The sequence below is a fragment of the Protopterus annectens genome, chromosome 1.part1 (assembly GCF_019279795.1).
Source record: "Protopterus annectens isolate FY-2018-M chromosome 1.part1, PAN1.0, whole genome shotgun sequence".
In the NCBI taxonomy this organism is placed as follows: Eukaryota; Metazoa; Chordata; order Ceratodontiformes; family Protopteridae; genus Protopterus; species Protopterus annectens.
Window position 1 is genome coordinate 15,361,251 of NC_056726.1, and position 21,640 is coordinate 15,382,890.

The window sequence follows — 21,640 nt, forward strand, 5'->3', positions numbered from 1 at the left end:
TCAGCAAATAACACGGTTACTAAAACTGTAACTCACAGCAAACCTTCAGGCATTATAACAGATGGCAATCTCAAATATGATTAGCATATACTGCACACCATTAAACCTACACACCAGAAACTAGGCTCCCTTTATAGGATCAATGGATTCTTTATAGATGCTGCAAGAAAAACTCTAGCCACCACCTTTTTATTGCCAACTGTCTTAAATGCAACTGTCTTAAATGCCACTCCTATCCTAACAAATTTAAACAATACTCAAAGAAATAAACTTGCCTCCTGCTACAATAAAATAGCTAAATTTGTCACCAATCTCCCTCACATGACCCACCATTGTCATAGCATAAAGCAATTAAACTGGCTTGAATTATACAAGTACCTAACATATTTACAAATAACTACAGCACACAGACACAGACTCATTCATCATCCAGAAAAATGCCTTGCACTATAAAACATATTACTGCTCTACTGTCCATGAAGGGACTTTGCCCTATTAACAAATTTTTATTTTTATTTATATTTAACATCTGTTTACCAGGAAAGTCTGACTGGGACAGAGACTATTTTCAGCAGAAACCCGGGGAGAAACGTTCCAAGCGTATGTCTTTGGAATGTGGGAGGAAACTGGAGCACCCGGTGGAAACCCACGGGAATGAATGGAGGACATGAAGACTCTGCACAGAAGGCATCCTAGCCAAGACTCAAACTGGAGAACCTCTTGCTGTGAGGCAACAATGCTAACCACTACGCTGCCCTTACACATAAGTCAAATAATGTTGCAGGAGACTCGTTCTACTCCCAATATGTTGCCAAAACCCTGGAATAGTATCCCCACACAAACAAAACTCTCAGACAAACTCAATAGTTTTAAAGCACTGCTTAAAGAACATCTTAACCAATCTTGGTCCTGCACATGCTCATCACCAGATTAAGACTTTGTGCTCACTGTACAGTACTCTCCAAAAACTCTCCTTAAATAGAATACAGTCAACCTCTCACTGAAATAACAAAACAATTTTTATACATAACTGCTGCCTGTACAATCCACTAAGTTGCACATGGGCTTTCTCTTTAGCACCTTCCACCTCTGTAAAATCTTAGAATGTATAAATGTAACTACTGTTTGTGTATAAATGTAAATAGAAATAGAAATACTCTGTGTTTAGCTGGAACTTAGTATAATGCAATATAAGCAAATGGAGTTTTTCTCCCCAGGACTCTGCTGAAAATGGGTATTACCCAGTTGGACTTTCCCGGTAAACAAAGACAAATAAATAAATAATTAGAAGGGTGGGGTTTGGGGAGAGTGGGGTCATCATGTTTCATAATGGTTGTCACTGGTTGTGTATCAATATGTTCTGAAGGGGACAGAAATATGCTCAAAAAAACGTTTTCTTAACTTTTTTGTTTTGTTTGTTATATTAAAGAGTTGCACTTGAGATGAATGGTTACATTATTTGACTTTGTGACCTGGAGTAGAATAAGCAGATAAACAGTGACGACAACGGTAGCAAGGTCAATGTGCCAGAATCTAAATTCATTGGTTGAGATAGTGAGGGATGATCGTTAACACCAGTAACGAAAGACAAAAAGTAACCAGCCAAACTGTTGAAATAAAACAAAATGAACCAGGAATCCAGGAATCCAGGACGCCAAAAAAGGAATGCCAGTAGTAGCCAAAAGTACATAACATTGACATTGCCTATCTAAAACAATGCATTGAGTTAAAGATTGTGCCACAAGGGCTTAGATTATTTAAGTTCCCTTTTGGGATAGAATATTCAGAGGATATTACAAATGATTTTTGTGATTATTTTAATGAGATTGGTTTGGGTCTTCTTAACAAAACAGTACATTATTATGACATACAAAAAGAGAATGTTTTAAAACATGTACAAAGTTTGGACAACATTATTAGAAATGACCTTCTATTTTCCCATTTTAGTACTATGTACTTCAAAATGTTGGACAGAGTGGAAAACAGATGTTTTAACATTTTCCAAAAGAAAAAAAGAAAAATCATTAGGGGTCAGAAAAGCTACCAAGACAATGTTGCATATATAAACAAGAATTATAAATCACCTTACTCCCTGCCTAACATAAACAAATTTATAAACAAACAACAACAAAGGCATGACAGTGTGGGATACTCACCCAGATATTCACCCACTTCCAGGGTTCATTATACGGAACAAATGGAAGACTGGGTGGAAGAAGGTAGGGAAAATCACAATTTAGATGAAAGGGATTTTCCCACCCTCAGGCGCTCAGAGAGACTGGCACAGCATTACAACAACAAAGGGGAATACAACAGAACATATTACCCCCACAAAAGGAATCAGTATCCACATCAAATGCATGCATATTAGTGTCCAACCATGACAATAATTACATTACACCTGTGGAGAATATTATTTTTAAAAAAGATGGTTATACCATATACAATTACTCAGATCTAGTTATTTCAGAGGACTATTTCAATCTCTTTTCTAAAGGAATCAAGTTTATTCCTACTCACGCAGGTGATCTTGTTGAAAGTATAGAATCTCTTAAACTATATGTAAGAAAATTAAATCTGAAGCTACTGTTTGAATCTACACAGGAGAATGACACAAACTATGTTGAAACTATTGACAAAATAAAAAAGAGGAGTATTTACAACCCACCCCTGCATCCTTTATTAGAAACTTACGAAAAACTGGTTCTGGAAGACTTGTATAATGAATTCAAACAGAACAAAAAGTTTGAGTACTACAATCTTACTAAAAATGAATTCACTCTTCTAGGGAATCTTAGAAACGATAATAGTATTCGTATTATGGTTCCAGACAAAGGTGGGGGCATTGCTATTTTCAAAAGTGAGGATTACTCCAATGCCATGAAAACACTCTTGGCAGACGAAAATACATACTGTCAAGCTTCTATTAATCAAATAAATATCTCATACATGAGAATCAATAGTTATTTAGAGGAATATTTATTAGAGGAGAGAATTAGTCCCAGTGAACATGATTTCCTTTTCACAAAATTCCCCAAAATTCCTGTATTTTTTGGGATCCCAAAGATACACAAGGATATTTGCAGGCCTCCTTTTAGACCTATTGTGGCAGCAAAGGGATCGAAAATACATTCACTATCTGTATATATTGATTTTCATATACAACATGTGGTACAAAAGACCCCACATTTGTTAAAAGACTCCTGGGAATTTTTGAAAAATATTAAGCAAGATTTATTTGATGAGGATGTTGTATTCTTAACAATAGATGTAAGAGATCTTTTTACATGTATTCCGAAAACTGAAGGAATGAACTTATTTGAAGAAGTACTTTTCAAACACTCGGACTTGGAAAATGATAAAATTTTACTAATTTGTGAATTAATGAATTTAGTTCTCGAAAATAACTTCCTAAGTTTTGAGGGTGAATTTTACCAACAAGTTACTGGTGTCCCTATGGGTGCAAATTGTTCACCGGTATATTCTAATTTAGTGTTACTAGGTTGGGAAACACAGTTTGTATTTAATGGACCATATTGGCCTCACATCATATTATATCTCCGATATCTGGATGATATTTTTATTTTATGGGGGGGGTGTGAAGAGGACATCAACCATTTCATTAACTACATCAACAACAGCACTACCTTTCTCTCCTTCACTTTCCAGTACAATAAAATGAACATCAACTACCTTGACACTTGTATATATAAAGATACATCTAAAAGACAGTTCAAATCCAAAATATTTAGGAAGAAAACATTTTGTAATGCTTATCTACATTTTGATAGTTGTCATCCTATGTCACAAAAGGTTAGTATTATAAAAGGGCAAGCCATTAGAATTGCCAGGATGACTTCACACTTAGTGGATTTGGAATCGGAATTCAACGTGTTAAGAGAAATGTTTTTAGAAAGAGGGTACCCCTTGGATTTGATCAATACTACTCTATATAACATATATCAACAATGGGGTAAAAAATACATTCCACTACTAGGTTCTGAAGATAGTAACACGCTGGATAGGGCAAATAGTAAAAATTATCACACCACTTGTGTGTTAACATACAACACAAGAACCCCGGCTATCAAGAACATTTTCCAAAGTAATTGGAATATTATTAGATCCAATGATGGTGTACACAATAAGTTGGGGAACAAACCTAACTTTGTCAACAGAGTAGGGTTTAACATGAAACAACTTTTGGAATATAAAAAATCTAATACACCCCAAAACAAACGGGGTACAAAAAAATGTGGAATGTGTAACTATTGCTCCTACATTTGTGTTGAACCCACTATTAGGTTAAACAATGTTATGAAAAGTAAAGTTTATTTACAAAATGGTAATTGTAACACAAAGGGAGTGGTATACCTTGCTATATCAACAATTCTATGTAGGCAAGACTGAAAGATTATTCAAGAGCAGGATATACGAACATCTAAATGATATTAGGAATAAAAAGAACACTAATTCTTTATACAAACACAGTATATCCTGCTCAGAATTCAGGCAATTCACATTTGGTATCTTGGACACTGTCAAAACAAACAATAGAGGTGGTGACTGGAAAAATTTGTTAAAAAAGAAGGAGAGCCAATGGCAATACAGATTGGCTTCTATGTTTCCCCCAGGATTAAATGAAACAGTGTCATTGACACCTCTATTAATTGAAAGGGCAAACAATATTTGAAATGTGCAAAGTCCGGATTTGGGACATTCATTATATTTTGATAAAAGTTTAAAAAGGTAATATTTAATTGCTATTTAAGAACTACAACACACAATATATATATATATATATATATACTCAAAACTAATATACATATGTACAACCAAGTCTACAAAACAGCAATAGAATTAATTTTATGGTATATAAATGAATTCTTTTATGAGTTTTTAAATTTATCTAATGTTTTTATTTATATCCTTTGTACCATTTTTTATCAAACATTCATTTAATATAATTACTTGTATATTATATTTTTGTAGCTAATAATATTATTTGGGTTGATACAAATTTTAATACTCAAGTTTTTATTTACAAGCGTATGTTTGTTTAAATAGTTTTTAATTAAAGGTGTGACATCACGCATCAAGGACTATTTAAAAGTGTAATTAAAAGTTATTCATTGTTTCTGAAGAAGTCTCTATCATGAGATGAAAGCGCTAAAACCTCTCGTTCACAATAAATGGTTTTATGTACTTTTGGCTACTACTGGCATTCCTTTTTTGGCGTCCTGGATTCCTGGATTCCTGGTTCATTTTGTTTTATTTCAATAGTGAGGGATGATATACGAGTGCAGATTAGCAGCAGGAGATAGAGTGTTATCTGCTTAGGTGTTTTAAGGGGGAAAGTGGGCATGGAATGGAGAGTACAGGACAGGGCAGCTGAACAATGGGAGCTGGGGAGACCGAAGCAAATTGCCTATAAGATCAAGCATTGGTCAGTGCATGCATGCACACTACAGCTACAACTAGGATTGCAGTAGGGAAAAGAATGGACAACAGCATGAAGCTTGTATTCCAAAACGTTTGTATTTACTGCAGCCTAGCCCATTTGTTTTACTAACAGTCTCTTTCAGAATTACATTAACCCAACACCTGCAGGATATAAAAACTGTGTTTATACTGAAGTGGGAGGAAGCAGTCTCATCACTGTATCATGCGTACCATGCTGTCATTTCTTAGTGTGTGTGTGGTTTATGTTGGTCTGCGGGTGACTATTTATACTGAGGCAAAATTGTGCAGGTGCACATGGATTCTGCAAACGTGTCTAAGATATACACTCACACAAACTGTTGAAGAAAAAAGTCAAAACTGCATTTACTGCAGACAGAATATCAAAACATGATGATTGTACCTCACACAATGATCAGATCCTACACCCACCCCTTGATAATTCTAATTAACTCTGCAATCACTGCATGTTGGGAGTGAAGAGAAACTTCCAATATGCCAGCAGCCACACATTTCAGTTAACTTTGTTCTGGTTAGTTACATTTTCACTAAAATGATGCCTCTGTTGGGACCCCTCAGCAAATAGTAGCATATGATATTCTGAAATTTGTTATGCACATGTACCACAAGTCAGAAATGAACATTTGATACAGTTGTTATATTTACGTTTCAGTTTAACAACTTTGTCCTCCTGCATGCCCATTGTAGAATTAGAGAGAGAAATGGTTCAACATGAGAAATGGTTCAACATGCAAACATCACAGCCCTGTCTCCCATACAGTGCATGTCCACTTTACCCATCATTGCTTTTGTGATGGTTGAAGGGCAGTGGAAGGAAAATTATTAGAAACTGCACAAGCATCCACACACACACACAATCTCTCTTACAATGAGCTGTGCATGCTCTACACACACCTAGTCAAGGAAGGTCAATGAATGACTGTAAGAAACTCTGCAGAGCAAGCAATGCTAATGGGGCTGCAAGAAAAGAGAAAACTATAAGGCATTGATGCTAGAGGCAAGATACAACACCACACCCACACGTAGACTGCTTCCCCCTCCTATTAGTGATCTGTGTCATAGGTTTAAACATGTGAGCTGCACACAAAGTTTTTTTTTTTTTCACAGACCGGAACTTTTTTAAAATCGCTCTGTTGGCCAAAGGAAAAAAGTAAAACTCTAATCTCCTTTGCTAGACACTAAACTCTAATCTCCTTTTCTAAACACAAGTGGCTAGTAAAACTTATACCTTGTGTCAGTAACATATTATCTCCTGATGAAGAGGCTTATGTTAGCCCAAAAGCTTAACTTGCTTTGCTGTAAACTTTGTGTGCTGGTTCAATAAATTGTATCACAAAACCTTTGTGCTTCAAAATTAACCAATAAGGCAAGAATAAGCATAAACACAGACTGTTAACCCCAAGTCAAAGAAGTTTTCAAAGAATTCTCCTGGGATGATGAACCAGGGGAGGGAACATGACAAACAAATTACACAAATTCAAATAAAAGGACAAAACTAGTGCTGGCTAGGGATGGAAATTCTATACAGATGGAGGTAGTTTAGCAATATGATGAAAGCAGACAAAAAATGCATAAAAGGTCCATGTTTTTCTATTTCCAGTCAGTAAGATGTTTTGCACACACTGCACGTTACAAAAGGCTGTTTTCTTCTTAATGACAGACAACAGAAGCCAAGAAATGAATCACATACCTGTGTTGTATTTGGTCTAAAGTCGAGACTTCCTCCATCTGTTAGCCGAGGCCTGTGCTGTGCCCCTAACGAAACTGTGTCACCATTATAGAGCTGCTCTCTCTCAGAATTATACTCCATTTCCATAAATGAGGCCACACTCCCTGGGTTTCCCACTTCTGTATTGGTGTAATATCCATTCTGGAACTCCAACTCATGAAGATCTTTGCTTTCCCTATGGTCTTTATTAAGCGAGGAGCGAGAGATGACGCCAAACTTCCGAGTTCTTTTCCCATTTTGAGCAGCGCTGACATTCAGCTCTGATGTGGGACTTGGCTTTGCTTCACTGTCACTTTTGTTGCTGGTTCTGTTGTCGATGTTGCCATTGGATGGAGGAAGAGGGGCTTTGCGTTTTATGCGCCGTAACATGATCACGTATATGCATCCGCCATTCCAGCACTGGTTGGCCAGGTAACTGCAAAACAAGCAATCGTCTGTTAATTATTTTGCCAAGCTTTCATAATGTTTGTTGCAAAACTTTTCAAAATGACCAGTCATTAGGCTGAATTGGCTTGAATTTTCTGGCTTTTTTACATCTCCGGGTAACTGTGAAGCTCTAATTACCTTAATTAATCAAAATACTAATTACCTTAATTAACTGTAAACTATTCTATTAACATACATTAAACCTTGTAAATCCATATGCACTGTACTAGTACAATATATAAATATATAACATTCCCTTTACACTTAAAATGCCAGCTGACTGAACAGAGCAAAACCCACTAGCATCAACCTAAATTCACTCACTAGATTCATCCAAGCCACACAAACTGTCCTCTACTCTTGCTAAAAATTGTGAATTGGCTACACATGCTGTGCTTGTCAGCAAAGCATCAAATAGGAGAACATGCAAGCTAATAAGCAGTAACTCCGAGTGACCTTAATAACCAGGAGTGAGTCATCGAGTATTCTGCACGCTGTGCTTGTGTGAACAACAAGGCAGGGTCTGAAGCAGTACCATTGATTTATAAAGCATTGTTCTCATAAGGAAGCAAAACACAAAACAGCTAAGCTGTCATCTGTGAGGGAGCCTGCACAGTATTAGCATATGAAACAGTGGTAAAACTTCAGTTTAGTGGGGGTGGGGGCTGAGAACAGAGTCAGGAGGGGGCTAGTGCAATTATCAGGTTTTGGATGCATCGAGCTACATTCCAAAACACTGTTATAGAAATTAGCCAGTGCATTTACTACTGTGTACATGTGAATGTGTGTGTTTTTTTTTTTTTGTTAAATGCCAGGCTGCTATTAAAGGGATACAAGGATTAACTGTAAAGAGTGACTGTATAGTTTTAGTTTTATCCTCTGCAGACACACTGAATCTCACATTGTTTATTCAGACAATGTATATGTTGTTCACAATCCCTGCTTCCACAATGCAGACACCTGTTTCAGTCATTCAGTGAGCCTGTTGGAAGCCATTATAAGAATACTCCCTGACTTGTCTACATACACACCATTTACACTGAATGCACTCGATTGTTTACTCCATAAAAAACATTTGGGCCATACTTATATGCTGAAAGCAAACAAAAATGTCACTGACTTTTCTTTTAACTTAACCTAGAGTATCACGGCTATTAACACTGTTGCCTGACAGCACTTCACTGTGTTGTTCCTTGAAGGGATACCTTCTCTAGCTGCTTCAATTTCTTATCAAATCCTAAAGACATGTTGTGGGTGAAATGACTATCTTCTAAGTTGCTGCAGGTGTGTGAGCCTTGTGCGAGTGACTGTGTGCATCCCAAGGTGCACTGGTGCACCATCCTAGATCACTTTCTTTGCCTTCTGCCCATTAAGTGTCAGGACAGGATTTGGGTCCCCATTACCCTGAACTGCATTGTGGGTAATCAGAAAATACATGAGTGGTAAACTAATCAGCGGTAATACCAGCCTTCACAGTAACATATACATCAAATACAGTTACAAGCAATAAGTGTTAAACTTAAATATGGTTCCACACTGTGGCATTATAAGAAAAATATTCTTCCAGTGGGATGCAAACAGACTACAAACTTGGAAATAAATGGTAGCAGAGTGAGAGTGAGAGAGAGTGAGTATGCAGCAATTTAGAAATAGTAGGAATCCCTAGTGGTATCCACAGAGTGTAGTGTTTACTCTTCTTCTTGAATATTTTAATGTGTGTAACACCTAAGTGGCAGATGCCATCATCACGTCTGCAGATGTTGCAACTGCAGGAAGAAGCAGACAAGCTTCTCAGCAGGATATTCTTATAGAGACAAGTGCAATGTGTTGCAGCTGCACCACAAGGTATGGCATGGTACTTTTTTATTTACACTCTGTTGACCAGGACAGTTCCGCTAGGCCACTGACCTCTTTTCAGGGGAGACCTGAAGTAGTATTCATACTTACAAGAGGGGAAATGTGGCCAGGGCCCCTGAGGAATTGGCCATAATTTTTTTTTTCGATAACTGCCATGGCATCTTTTACATCCAACTGAGCATCCATGAACTCAGACAGGTGGGGCTTTGATTTAATGTCACATCCAAGGACAGCACACTAAGAAGTGTGGTATCCCCCTTAAACTGCACCGAGTGATAGTACTGAAAAAATTAATTCAAACACCTGGGATGGGAATAGAACCTATAGCCTTCTAATCTTCTTGCACCAAAGGCAAGCATGCTACATGCTAAGTTACTGACACTGAAGGCTTCCCATCAGCAGCTGAAGCATCATCCATCTAGGACCAAGTAATCTATGCCACATGTACTCTGTGGATGTCTCCCACTTAAGTGTGATTAAAAGATGAAGATGACCTGGATGTAATAATCTTCGTTAGGCTAGGCTACACCAAACAAAATCTGTCAGCAGCACAGGCCTATGGGTACATAACAGGTCAGGGAAGGGTTCACTAAAAGGAAAGAGGAAGGGAATGGTTCACTAAAAGGAAAGAGGAGGATATTATACAAGAGGTACCAGCACTTAATTAGGCTCCTTCTGGAATATTTGTCAAATGCGTAAAATACTGAATGTGTAATAAAGTTCTGCTTGTTAGATGTCAATTGCAAACTGTGCCAAACACACAGTAACACAATATTTATTATTTATTTATTTATTTATTGACATTTGTTAACTGGGTTTGTCCAACTGGGCTTGTGGCCCATTTTCAGTGGAGACCCGAGGAGAAAAGCTCCAGTAATACATTTTAAAACAAGTACAATTTTAAACAATATTGATATAATAGCAGTTATAGCAAAACGATTCACATATATGTTGAGTTACATGCATAAAGTTAAAGTTGCATTAAAAAGAAGCTAAGTAACAATTTTACAATAATATAGTTCAATACGTCAACAATAAACATTTTTTGGTTGTATAAAATTGTGCAAATGCATAGTAGACACATTGGAGAGAGATTTGTAATGAGGTACTAAGTATGGTCCTTTTGAGGGTACATAAAGGGAAGGAAGACTAAGTAGGGTCATGGCAAGGGCAGGTTCTGGAATTGAGAAAATAAGCTTTTAGTTCATTTTTAAAGTGTGAGGTGTGGGAGATTGAATGTAAGTCAAGGGGAAGTTTGTTCCAAGCATGGGCAAGGGAGTGTTTGTAGAGTAGTTTGCCTACTGACTTTTTTTGGGTGGTAGATATCAAGTAATTGTTGGTTAGAAGTATGGAGGGTCCAGGATGGGATGTAGATGGAGACTAAGGAAGATAGAGATGGACAGAAGGAGGGTCTATAAAGAATAGAGTTTAGCATATTAAATTGATAAGATAGCAGAAACTGGGGAAGTTCAAGCCACTGAAGAGAGTTTAAAGAAATGCAGTGGTGTGAGTTGTATGGGGAGTTAGTAATGAATCTGGCTATTTTATGGTAAGTCTGTTGCAGTTTGTTTAGAGTGGAGGCCTGGATATTGGTAAGAACTGGGACAGAGTACAAGAGGGAGGGGAGGAGGAGTGCCTGGCCCAGGGTAAGTCTAGATTCAGGGGGTTAGGAATTTTTTGTTCCAATACAGCAGACCTAGTTTCTGTTTTTTTTTTTTTTTATACATTGGACTATGTGTAGGTTGAACTTGAGTTTGTCATCGATAATGACCCCTAGGAGTTTTGTGTGGGTGTCAGGTTGGATGTTTGTATTGTTAGAAGATGTAATAAAAAAGGAGGTTTTGTGATGAGAAAGAGAACGGGGAAGGAAAATTAGGAGTTTGGTCTTTTTGGGATTTAGGATCAATACGTTGTGAGAGAGCTATTGTTCAGTGGATAGTAGGGTCTGTTGGGTCAGGGAGTGTAGTTCAGGAATGTTATTTGAGATGGATATAAGTGGGAGTCGTCGGCATACTGAATAAGGGAGGATTCTTTGCATGAGGTGTAAAGATCATTGGTGAAGATGTTAAACAAAAGGGGTCCCAAGATGGAGCCCTGGGGAACACCAGTGGAGATGGGAAGGAAAGGTGAGGAGGATGACAGCCATTTGATAGATTGTTCCCTGCCAGATAGGTAACTATTAAACCAGGCAAGTGTGGAGGGGGATAGGTGGAGATTTGCGAGTTTGGATAGTAGTAGAGGATGAGAGACAGTATCGAAGGCTTTGTAGAGATCTAGGAAGAGACAGAAAATGAGTTTATTGTTGTCTAGGGCCTCTGCAATGATATGAGTGAAGGAGAGGAGGGCAGTGGTGGTGCTGTGGTGAGGACGAAATCCATGTTGGGTAGGGGTAAGTAAGTGGTGTGTGAGGAGGTGATTGAGAAGCTGTGAGTGAATACATTTTTCTAATATCTTGGAGAGGGGGGACAGAATGGCAATGGGTCAGTGGAGTTTCCACCTTTATGAAGAGGGATAGTGAAGAAAGATTTCCAAAGGGTGGGGGCAGTTTATTCCAGAATATATCGATTAATTAGTATAGATACAGGATAGGCAACTGAGTCAGCAGCAAGTTTGAGGAATGTAGGAGATAGATTGTCAGTGGAAGGAGAGCAAAGTTTTAGGTTGAGCAGTGGAGATTTGATGTAATTAATGGGAACTGGCTCAAAAGAAAATAAAGTTGTATTAGTGGGACTTGGAGAGGTGGGTGTCAAAGTAGAGTTTGGCTTAGAGGTTACCAGATTTTGGATGGAAGAGATAAAGTGTTTATTCAGGAGGGTAGCTGTTTCCTGGGAGGAAGAGTTAGGGTATTGGGAGGGATTAGAGTGTTTTCCAGGATAGAGGATGTTGTTGAGAGTTGACCAAAATTTTCGAGGATTGGATTTATTTTTAAGCTGAGCAGAGCTATAGTATAACTTTTTGTCATTAGTTGTATGTTTTTTGCAAGGTTCCTCAGTTGTCTGTATTTTTGAAGAAAAGGTGGTTGTTTAGTTTTAGTCCAGGTTTTCCAAGCATGATCTCTTTGTTTCATAAGGGACCTAGTCTCTTTGGAGAGCCAGGAAGCATAGTCTGATTTTACTCTGATCTTCCTAGAGGGAGCTAAGGAGTTTAGAGTATTCATGAAGATGCTATTGAAAATGCTTACAGCATCGTTTAGGGGGAGGTGTTTTAGGATGGACCAATCTATGTTGTGGAGAATGGAGTTAAATTGGGATGAATTGAAAGTCGATAGTTTTCGACGGTCTTTGATAAGGTGGGGTTTAGGAATATGGGAGTAGTGTCTTAAGATGGTGGTAGGGGGATGATCACTGAGGGAGTCAGGTAAGGTGGTGGTATTGTGGTATTGGTGGGGGGGAATTGGTAAGGATCCAGTCTATGATGGAGCTGGAAGTGGAATTTTTATGGAAGCGAGTGGGAGATGTTATAAGTTGGTGGAAGCCGTGTAGGTGGATACCGAGTTGGGGGGAGTCAGTTGTAAGTTTGGACCAATCAATGTTGACATCACAGAGGATAAGTGTCTCATATGGTATGTTGTGGGAGAACCAGGATAGGATGTTTTCAAGAATGTGCAGATTGTTACCAAGAGGAAGGTAGATAGAGGCAATTGCAAGTTTTTTGTGGGGATTCAGATGGCAGTTAAGGATGATGATTTCAGCTGGGAGGAAGTCAGGAATTGGGGAAGGGTATGGTGAGAGGTTAAGAATGTTTGAGTAGAGGATGGCCACGCCACCACCTTTTTTACAGGTCTATCAGATCTGAAGATATTATAACCTGGAGGGAGTATTTCACTATTTGAGACTTGAGACAGGTTTCAGATAGGGAGAGGATGTGAGGGGTATTGAGAGCTATCCATGAGTGCAGCTCAGTGACTTTATTTGCTAGACTCTGAATATTCAATGAGTAAATAGTTAAGTATTTGGATGGAGATGATTGTTGTGACTGAGGTTGGTGACTGTTAGAGGAGTAAGATGGGGGCAGTGTAGAGGTAGTTTTGGGGAGAGAAGAGGGGCCAGGGTTGGGATGGATATCTCCAGAACAAAGTAGGTTTTTAGTGAGGAGAGAGTGTGTAGTAGATGCTAGATGGAGTTTGTATAGTTTTGACTTAGCTTTCTGGGAAGGTTTAAAAACATGTATTATGGATAGTTTATATAGACTTGAGGTAGAGGTAGTAAAGAGATTAGGGGAGATAGTAAAATATGAAGTAGTTGGATATATGTTGTATGAGTCAGAAGTTGGTGAACATAGGAGTGGGTCAGAGAGATTGGAGTGGTAAGAGGTGGAGATAGAGAGAATAAGGAGTAGTGTAGAATATATTAGAAAATAATATATGTTGGAATAAAATATGGTCAGATAGATTAGGTGGAGAGACAGTGGTATAGAGGAAGTGGTGTTGACAAGATTGACAGAAAAGTAAGGTGGTTGTGGCAATAGGCAGGAAGTGGAATTGTAGTGGCTAGTGGGACAGGAAGCGGAGGGATAGTTAGGTATAAAGGTAATAGTGATGGGGTGGGTGGGAATGGGGGTAGGGTAGTGGAGCGAACGGAACGGGTCTAGCACCCTGGTCAAGATGAAGTCATAGAAACAGTCAGAAAAAGATAGTGAAAAACTAGCTTGAGAGACAAGGATATAACATTTCTAAAAGGTATAGTCACAGAAATAAAATAAAAAGAAATAAAATATGTGCAGAAGTAAGCTTACAAAAGGACACTGGCCTCAAGTTACACAAGTAAATTTACTTGCAGCAAACCCAGTGCTGTATGGTTAAAATAAGCTACAATAGAGAGGGGCTTTGGGGGGGAGAGAGGGGTATTATTAGCAGCTAAAAGCAGGGCAAAACATAAAAAAAATTAATATGTAAGAGTCTGAAGACAGTAAAATAGGGCAGGTGCACTAGGAAAGGCAATTATGACCGAGGCTAGAAATGAATTCAGGGAAGGGTAAAGTGCAGAACAGGAGAATATACACAGAAACAGTATGAGGATAGTGGGTAACCGAAGAAAAAGGATAGGAGCTGCTGATGTCTGCTTTTCGTGGTGACTAGCAAACAAAACACTAAATTCTTGATGTGCTTATAAAGTCAAGCATTAATTAAAAGATTAGCTTATGTAGTAATTATTTACTGGGACATATACTTCAGTGGTATTATTTTAAGCTTAAAATGGTGGCTTCCGAACAGATAGAGTTGCAGGGTATCTGTTAAGGTCCTCAAACCTGTGTTGCCTGTACTGTGGCCAGGAGAAAACCGCAGGGAAAAATCCACTAGGGCTTACACAGAGCAGCAGATGCTCAGCAGCATGAAGGGGAAAGAAGTAGCTGTACAAAAGGCAAAGCCACAGCTCTTGTGAGAGCTCTATGTTTGCCAGCATGTCACAGATAAAAACAAAATGAGGAAAAATTAAAAAAAAAAAAGTTTGCCTGTTAAGCTGAGGTCCAGGAAACCATTGAGAAGCCTAGCCCCATTTTTCAATTGCCCCCAGAATGCTGTCTGCTTAAGTCACTTGCTCAGAATCACACAGTAGGCAAACTGATGCTGAATTATTCAAACTCTGAAGTACAAGCAGCAGCTATTAAGAGCTCACCATCTTACACGTCCGTGCTATCTGCCAGACTGTACTCCCAGGGCTGAATTTAAAATGGAAGAAGAAAGAAAGCAGTTATGACTAAACACCCCATAACTTACAAGAAATCACAAGATTACTGAAGCATTTAAGTAAGATATAGAAATGTTCCCATTGGCTGTTAGATGAGCAAGGTACTACCTTATTGATGCTGGCTACACAGAACATTTATACACACGCACACATTATATATATATAACAAATTCCGTTTTGAACGTTGAACCATAATGCTGAATTCCTGCATACTAATTAGATAACAATGTTGAACCTGATGAACAAATTCAGCAGATTCGACATTTAGATCGAATAGCGAATGTCATGTCCACAGAGAAGCTAAGGTAGGTCTAGCCTCTACCCTGCAAATTCACTGTTCTGCAGGTCCCCGTGGGGGGCTGCGCTCTTCACACACCCCCTGCTAAATAAATATCCCAATTCTGAGATCGTACTACAGTGAGGAAAGGGAAGGATTTCTCAGTCTGCACTGTACCGTGGATCTGTACTCATAACATTGAGGTTCATAGAGAATGCCCAGTAGCATTCGCTGGTACAACTGTCTCGCTCAAGTAACGTTCAACAACATGGAAATCATCCAGCCGTATTTCGACATTCCTGTGTTCGCTGAACATTACTTCAACATTTTGACAGTAAACCTATACATATATCTAGAGAGAGAGAGATAGGGATAATAGGTACACATCTGAATGAATGTGAGAATATATATAAGTGAGGTCTATAAGCAGCATATTATATGTATTACATGGCAGAAATTTCAAAGAACACAAGTGGATTACCTGAAAAAAAGAGACTGTGGTAACAGTTGTAAATACTTAATGCTTTATACTTCGTGATTAAAAACTAATGTTTTATGTTAAAAAATGTATGGAAAAACATGTTTCCAAATGCCTAGATAATGACACTTTAAGTAGCTAAAAATCTGTTAACCAGAGAAATGGGATAAATATAAGACTATTTAAGTACAAAATAAATATTACTTTACCAGCTAAACAATCCTCAAGATTATTTAATGCAAAAAAAGGCATTTTCAATACTAAAAAGGACAGTGTTGAATTATTTATATAATTAAAAAAAAAAAAGCAGTTTATCTGGTGTCAAAAAAAGAGCTACAATGTTTTATAAATTATAAGTGAACAGTCTCTGGGTTTGAAAACAAATTAGGATCCGGGCAAGATGTTGCACATGGCAACCATTCTGTGAATGACTCAGTGTAGCATTTTGCCATAAGGGAATGTGAAGGACAATATGCAAATTTACATATAGACCACGTATGGACTACACTAGTGTAAGAATGTAAATATATGTGCTACTTATTACACAAAGCATTTAGACTAATTTGTACAAATTTCATTTAAATCCAGAAAGTTCTCAAACCCAGTTAACAATCTTAAAGCTTTCTTTTTGGCTATATAACTTTTCAATGCAACCTTTGGTAAACCTAACAAGATATAACCAGACATACAGGAGATGAGAAATTATATATCCATCCGAAACATTTTTCTGTTAATTTCTTCAAAGGTTAAAGATGCTTAGCAGTCCTAGTTTTAAATAAGCATAACTTTTGCTGCGCAAAATAATGCATGCAACACAAGTAGCCAGTATGTAATCAAGAACTAGAGCATATGAGGAACTGTTTAACCTAAAATGTATATTTGCTGTTAACTATATTAAAGTTGCTAGTCCCTGTATCAAAGTTACATTTCAAGCACCTGTCATGTACAAAACTTTGCAAAGTGGATTGCTGTAGACACGCCTTTTTGTCTTTCCACAGTTAACATTTCTTATGACCCTAAAAAAATTGCCTCTTCTAATAATTGTCTAGGGCCTCACTGTAGAACCAGCTAAAGTCACGTGTCATTTTTAAACTGATGAATGTTTCTGTATTACTGCACTAACAGCATTACTGTTTCTGCAAATAAATAAAGTAAACTCAAGGCTAAACTCATATAAAACTCCACATGATCTTTTGTACTCATCAAATGATGGCACACACTGTCTTTATTTCTGCTGATTATCTGATCTTGTGTTTAATGCTTTGAAATATAGCCTCTTGCAATGAGCCATGTTTCAAGTTCACTGAAATATTCTTCTTTTCTAGCTGCCTGCAGGTCAATTCTCTTCACTCTGAAAAAATTTGAACTTGGAGATATTATTAGACAAATTACTTAGATGGCATGTAATTGCTAACAATAACGCACTGGCAACATGTTTATATACCATTATGCAAACATTCAGCATTTTGTAGTTTTATCTTAAGGACAACCAAAAATGAATATGTTTATCATTCCAAGAGGCTGCAAATTTGACTCCAAATCTATTTATGAACAGAAAGTTCACAAAATCTCATCATTCTCATCATGACTATGTTTAGTACGAAAACATTCATTTTATGACTTGAAATGCATTCCATCTTGGGAACTGACATAGTGGCGCAATGGCTGGAAATCAATCTGTGGACTTTTTGAACTGGCTAAAGGGTTGGCTGCAATGACAGGGCAAGGCATCTGCTACTATGTCCTTATCCCATATGGCAAATTTAGTGGACTGTGCCATTAGTTTAAGTCTTGGTGGAGACCAGAAGGCCCAAATATTATCTATTTAAAGGGAAAGTAGGATGACACCTACCAATTTATCATGTGCAGAAGTATGCATCAGACTTTAGAATATTACTGCATGCTGCACCACCTGGCTAGGGAAGCTGATTGGTTTAATCTGCTACTTGCTGAGGTTACATCTGAGATTAGCTACAAAAAAGCTCTTGACCTCCGGAAGGGTGAGAATGGAGCTGGTGATACCTAAGGATTGCAGGGGCCTGGTAGTGAATGGGTGAGTGTGTGGATGTATGTATATAAGTGTGTGTGTGTAATTTAACTAACTAACTAAGGAAACAGAATAATTTCCACTTAGTGAAATCTCAGATGAGATCACCATATGTGAGGGCAAGAGTTGTACTTTGCACATTAGGTTTGCCCCCAAAAAACAATGCTTTCTTAATATATACATGCAAGCTGAGAACAGAAATCCAGACCACGTAGTGTTATATCATCCATTTTTTAAATCTCTTTGTTGCTTTTAACTGGGCATTAAAATGATGTAATAGATCACCCTTTCTGGGACTGTAACCTTGTCATGATGGAGGAATGCTCATATCTTTGTGATCCATAGAGCCATGTTGTCTTACGCTCTGTGCTCCTGGTGTGGACAACCCTACAAAGATTAGTCTAAGTGATGTGGTAGAGAATCAATGATCAAAAATATAACAGCCGTAACAATTCATTTAAAGAATCATAGAACTTCTCCCAGAACAGGGATATTAGAATCATCTCTGGGAAATAGGCGGTGGTGTTTGTAAACATCTGATGGCCATGTTACCACTATAGTTTGATAAGGCACTGCCCAAAGAAAGCTGCAGAGTGCCACCCTATGAGCTTAGCATTGCCAAGATGAAGGGCAGAGTCTCTTATTTTACCACTCAAGTAGTAGGTATAAGTAGGTCAGATTAAGATGGACTCAGCCTTAGCAACTGAAATGGAACACTGGACTTTTTCATATTGCTGGAGGAGCCAGAGCTTGTATGGGCTGTTGTAAAGTACCAGCTAGATACAGCTGGCCTTACAATACACATGCTGTTGATTCTAGAAGCAAACTTCTTATTTACAAGTGATATCTCACCTATTTGCAGCTGCTCTTCAAATGAGTCACCAGGCAGATGTAGAAAAACTCAGACATCCCTAGTGGGTGCCATACCTATGAAACCTGGGAATGCATAGCAGATGATTCTGTGTGGAATGAGTTATCTACCAGATTTGGAGTCATAGGTTGGTACTAGGCTATTGGTCCTAGGCCTATATAAGCCTAGCCAAAAAGGTACCCTGGCTTTCGCCACCCAAGAAAATTATTTTACTGTGCCCGTGTCGAGCAGAGGCACAGAGGTGATCCTCAGGGCGAATTTCCTATTTCCCATCCAATCATCAGGCTGGGGATGTGAAATTTGAATGTATCCTGTTCAAGACTTCTGCACCTGAGGCAGTATCAAGTAGCTGTGGTTAAAAGGTGGTTGTTGGTTGCAATGACAGTAACTCTAGGAACCAGTGGTAGACATTAGGACTGACGGAAACCATTAACTTAAATAAACAGGCCTTCCATATAATGCCAGTGGAGGCACCTCTGGATGAGACTGATAGGCACCCAAAGGCCTGGGAGGCAACAAATGGGAGTCACCGAACTGAAGGCCCTGTGTGGGTCTGTCAAATCAGCAAACAGCCTTTAGTGTGTTTTTGTGTGTGGGGGGCATACCTCTCAACTGTACAGATTTTCACAGAATGTCTAGATTTTTGCCTCATATTTTTTGATCCATTTTTCATAAAAGTATGTTTTTTGGCAAATCAGAGACAATTCATTAAAGACTGAAGTCAAAAAATAATGACAGACATCTGAGTTTCAGACTTCATACCTTCAGGATAATTCATGCTAATGCAAAACCTGTTACTCTATCAACTTTCTAATTGCCCCTATTTCTGGGCCTTTGTTCCCTCATTATTAATGGCTTTGAAAAGATTTCTTGCTCTAAGAGGTTGAGCGGTATGTGTGTGTTAGTGTGTGTGTGTGTGTGTGTGTGTGTGTGGGGGGGGTAACACTATGTAGGTTGTTCTCAGTAAGCATCAAGAAACTAACACTGACAAGAACATTATGAGGAGATGGAAGAAGACTCTTGGAGTAACACTTTCCTAAGTGTTAGTGGCACTTGAACTGTAAATTGTACAGCTTGATAGTTATCCAGGGCAATTCCAAGTCCTATTCATTCTGGTAGAACTGTTACCTTTCTACTTCAGCACAGCACATAATGATTGGGTAGTTATCTTGTCATCTACGTACCAGCTCATTTGCATGTTAAGTCCCAAAAGGTTAACAGTAACCCTGCTGGAACACAAATAACAACCACAATTAAGGGATCCTCTAGCATCAGCAGAAGAACCACAATTATGGGATCCTCTAGCATCAGCAGAAGAACCACAATTAAGGGATCCTCTAGAATCAGCAGAATAACCACAATTAAGGGATCCTCTAGCATCAGCAGAAGAACCACAATTAAGGGATCTTCTAGAATCAGCAGAATAACCACAATTAAGGGATACTCTAGCATCAGCAGAATAACCACAATTAAGGGATCCTCTAGCATCAGCAGAAGAACCACAATTAAGGGATCCTCTAGCATCAGCAGAAGAACCACAATTAAGGGATCTTCTAGCATCAGCAGAAGAACCACAATTAAGGGATCCTCTAGCATCAGCAGAAGAACCACAATTAAGGGATCCTCTAGCATCAGCAGAAGAACCACAATTAAGGGATCCTCTAGCATCAGCAGAAGAACCACAATTGAGGGATCCTCTAGCATCAGCAGAAGAACCACAATTGAGGGATCCTATACCATCAGCAGAAGAACCACAATTAAGGGATCCTCTAGCATCAGCAGAACTACCACAATTAAGGGATCCTCTAGCATCAGCAGCAACCTTTGGAGGAGTATAGCTTACAGTCAATTAGCTGGGCGATCCAATCTCATTTCAACCTAGATAAACTGACTCATTGCCAAGACACACGCAAAGGGACCTTCTTCCCTTATCCACATCTGCAAACTGGACTTTTGCACCCTCATAAATCTACCTTGGTTAAACTCCTGCACTTTGAATCCAGCACTGTTAATATATATTATAAGGGCAGCCATTAGCGCTCCAGTGTATACACAAATTAATGAGACAACTGTGTAATTCATTAACTTGAAACCTGGATTTAGTTCAGTACAAGCAGCAAAAATCTTTAAACGAACCCAAAGTGAAAATACTGATCCTTTGATTGGATGATCTTCCACAGTAAAATAAACTTTTAGACAAACTGTCAGGGAAAATCATTACCCTCCCCCACCCCTTTTAACAAGATTGTGAAGACTGTTCATGAAATGAAAGAGGATGTGTCCTCAGGAGGTATGCTTTAACAGTGTGAATATGAATGCAGTTAATCTCACCACTGGGTTTCTCTTTCCTATTTACTTTAAGTGTTTGAGGGTAAAGAGTGCAGTTTTTACGTCTCTGAGATGCACTATTCTAAAATATGAGCTTTAAATTATCGTCATTCTTTATGAGATGAAAGATTTTACTGCAGAGGTGTTTTCTGTATTTGTCCTGTTTTTTTTAACCATATAATGTAAATGTGGGAATACCACATGAATGTTGTTAAGTCAAATAGTAAATGTTTGTTTGTGTCTTTCGGCTTTTCCCGGTTAGGGGTCACCACAGCGGAACTACGGTCCGCTAATGATTGGCAGTAGAGTTTTACGTGCTGGCTTGCTGGGCCTAACGCACAACCTCCAGTGAAGGAACACCCGTTCACGCATGTCGCCACACAGAAGATGCTCTAACTGAGAATCGAACGGGCAACGTCTAACTGTGAGGCGACAACGCTACTGCAGCACCACCACCGC

General features: G+C 38.5%; 1 protein-coding gene across 3 annotated transcripts in view; it reads right to left on the reverse strand.

Moving 5' to 3' along the window:
- PDZD2 (PDZ domain containing 2) overlaps positions 1-21,640 on the reverse strand; it is a 2,738,687-nt gene that overhangs the window by 1,106,779 nt on the left and 1,610,268 nt on the right. For all 3 annotated transcript variants that reach the window (XM_044073368.1, XM_044073377.1, XM_044073386.1), the window contains one exon: positions 7,172-7,625. In XM_044073368.1, the coding sequence (XP_043929303.1) occupies positions 7,172-7,625 (454 nt within the window). The remainder of the gene's footprint in view (positions 1-7,171; positions 7,626-21,640) is intronic.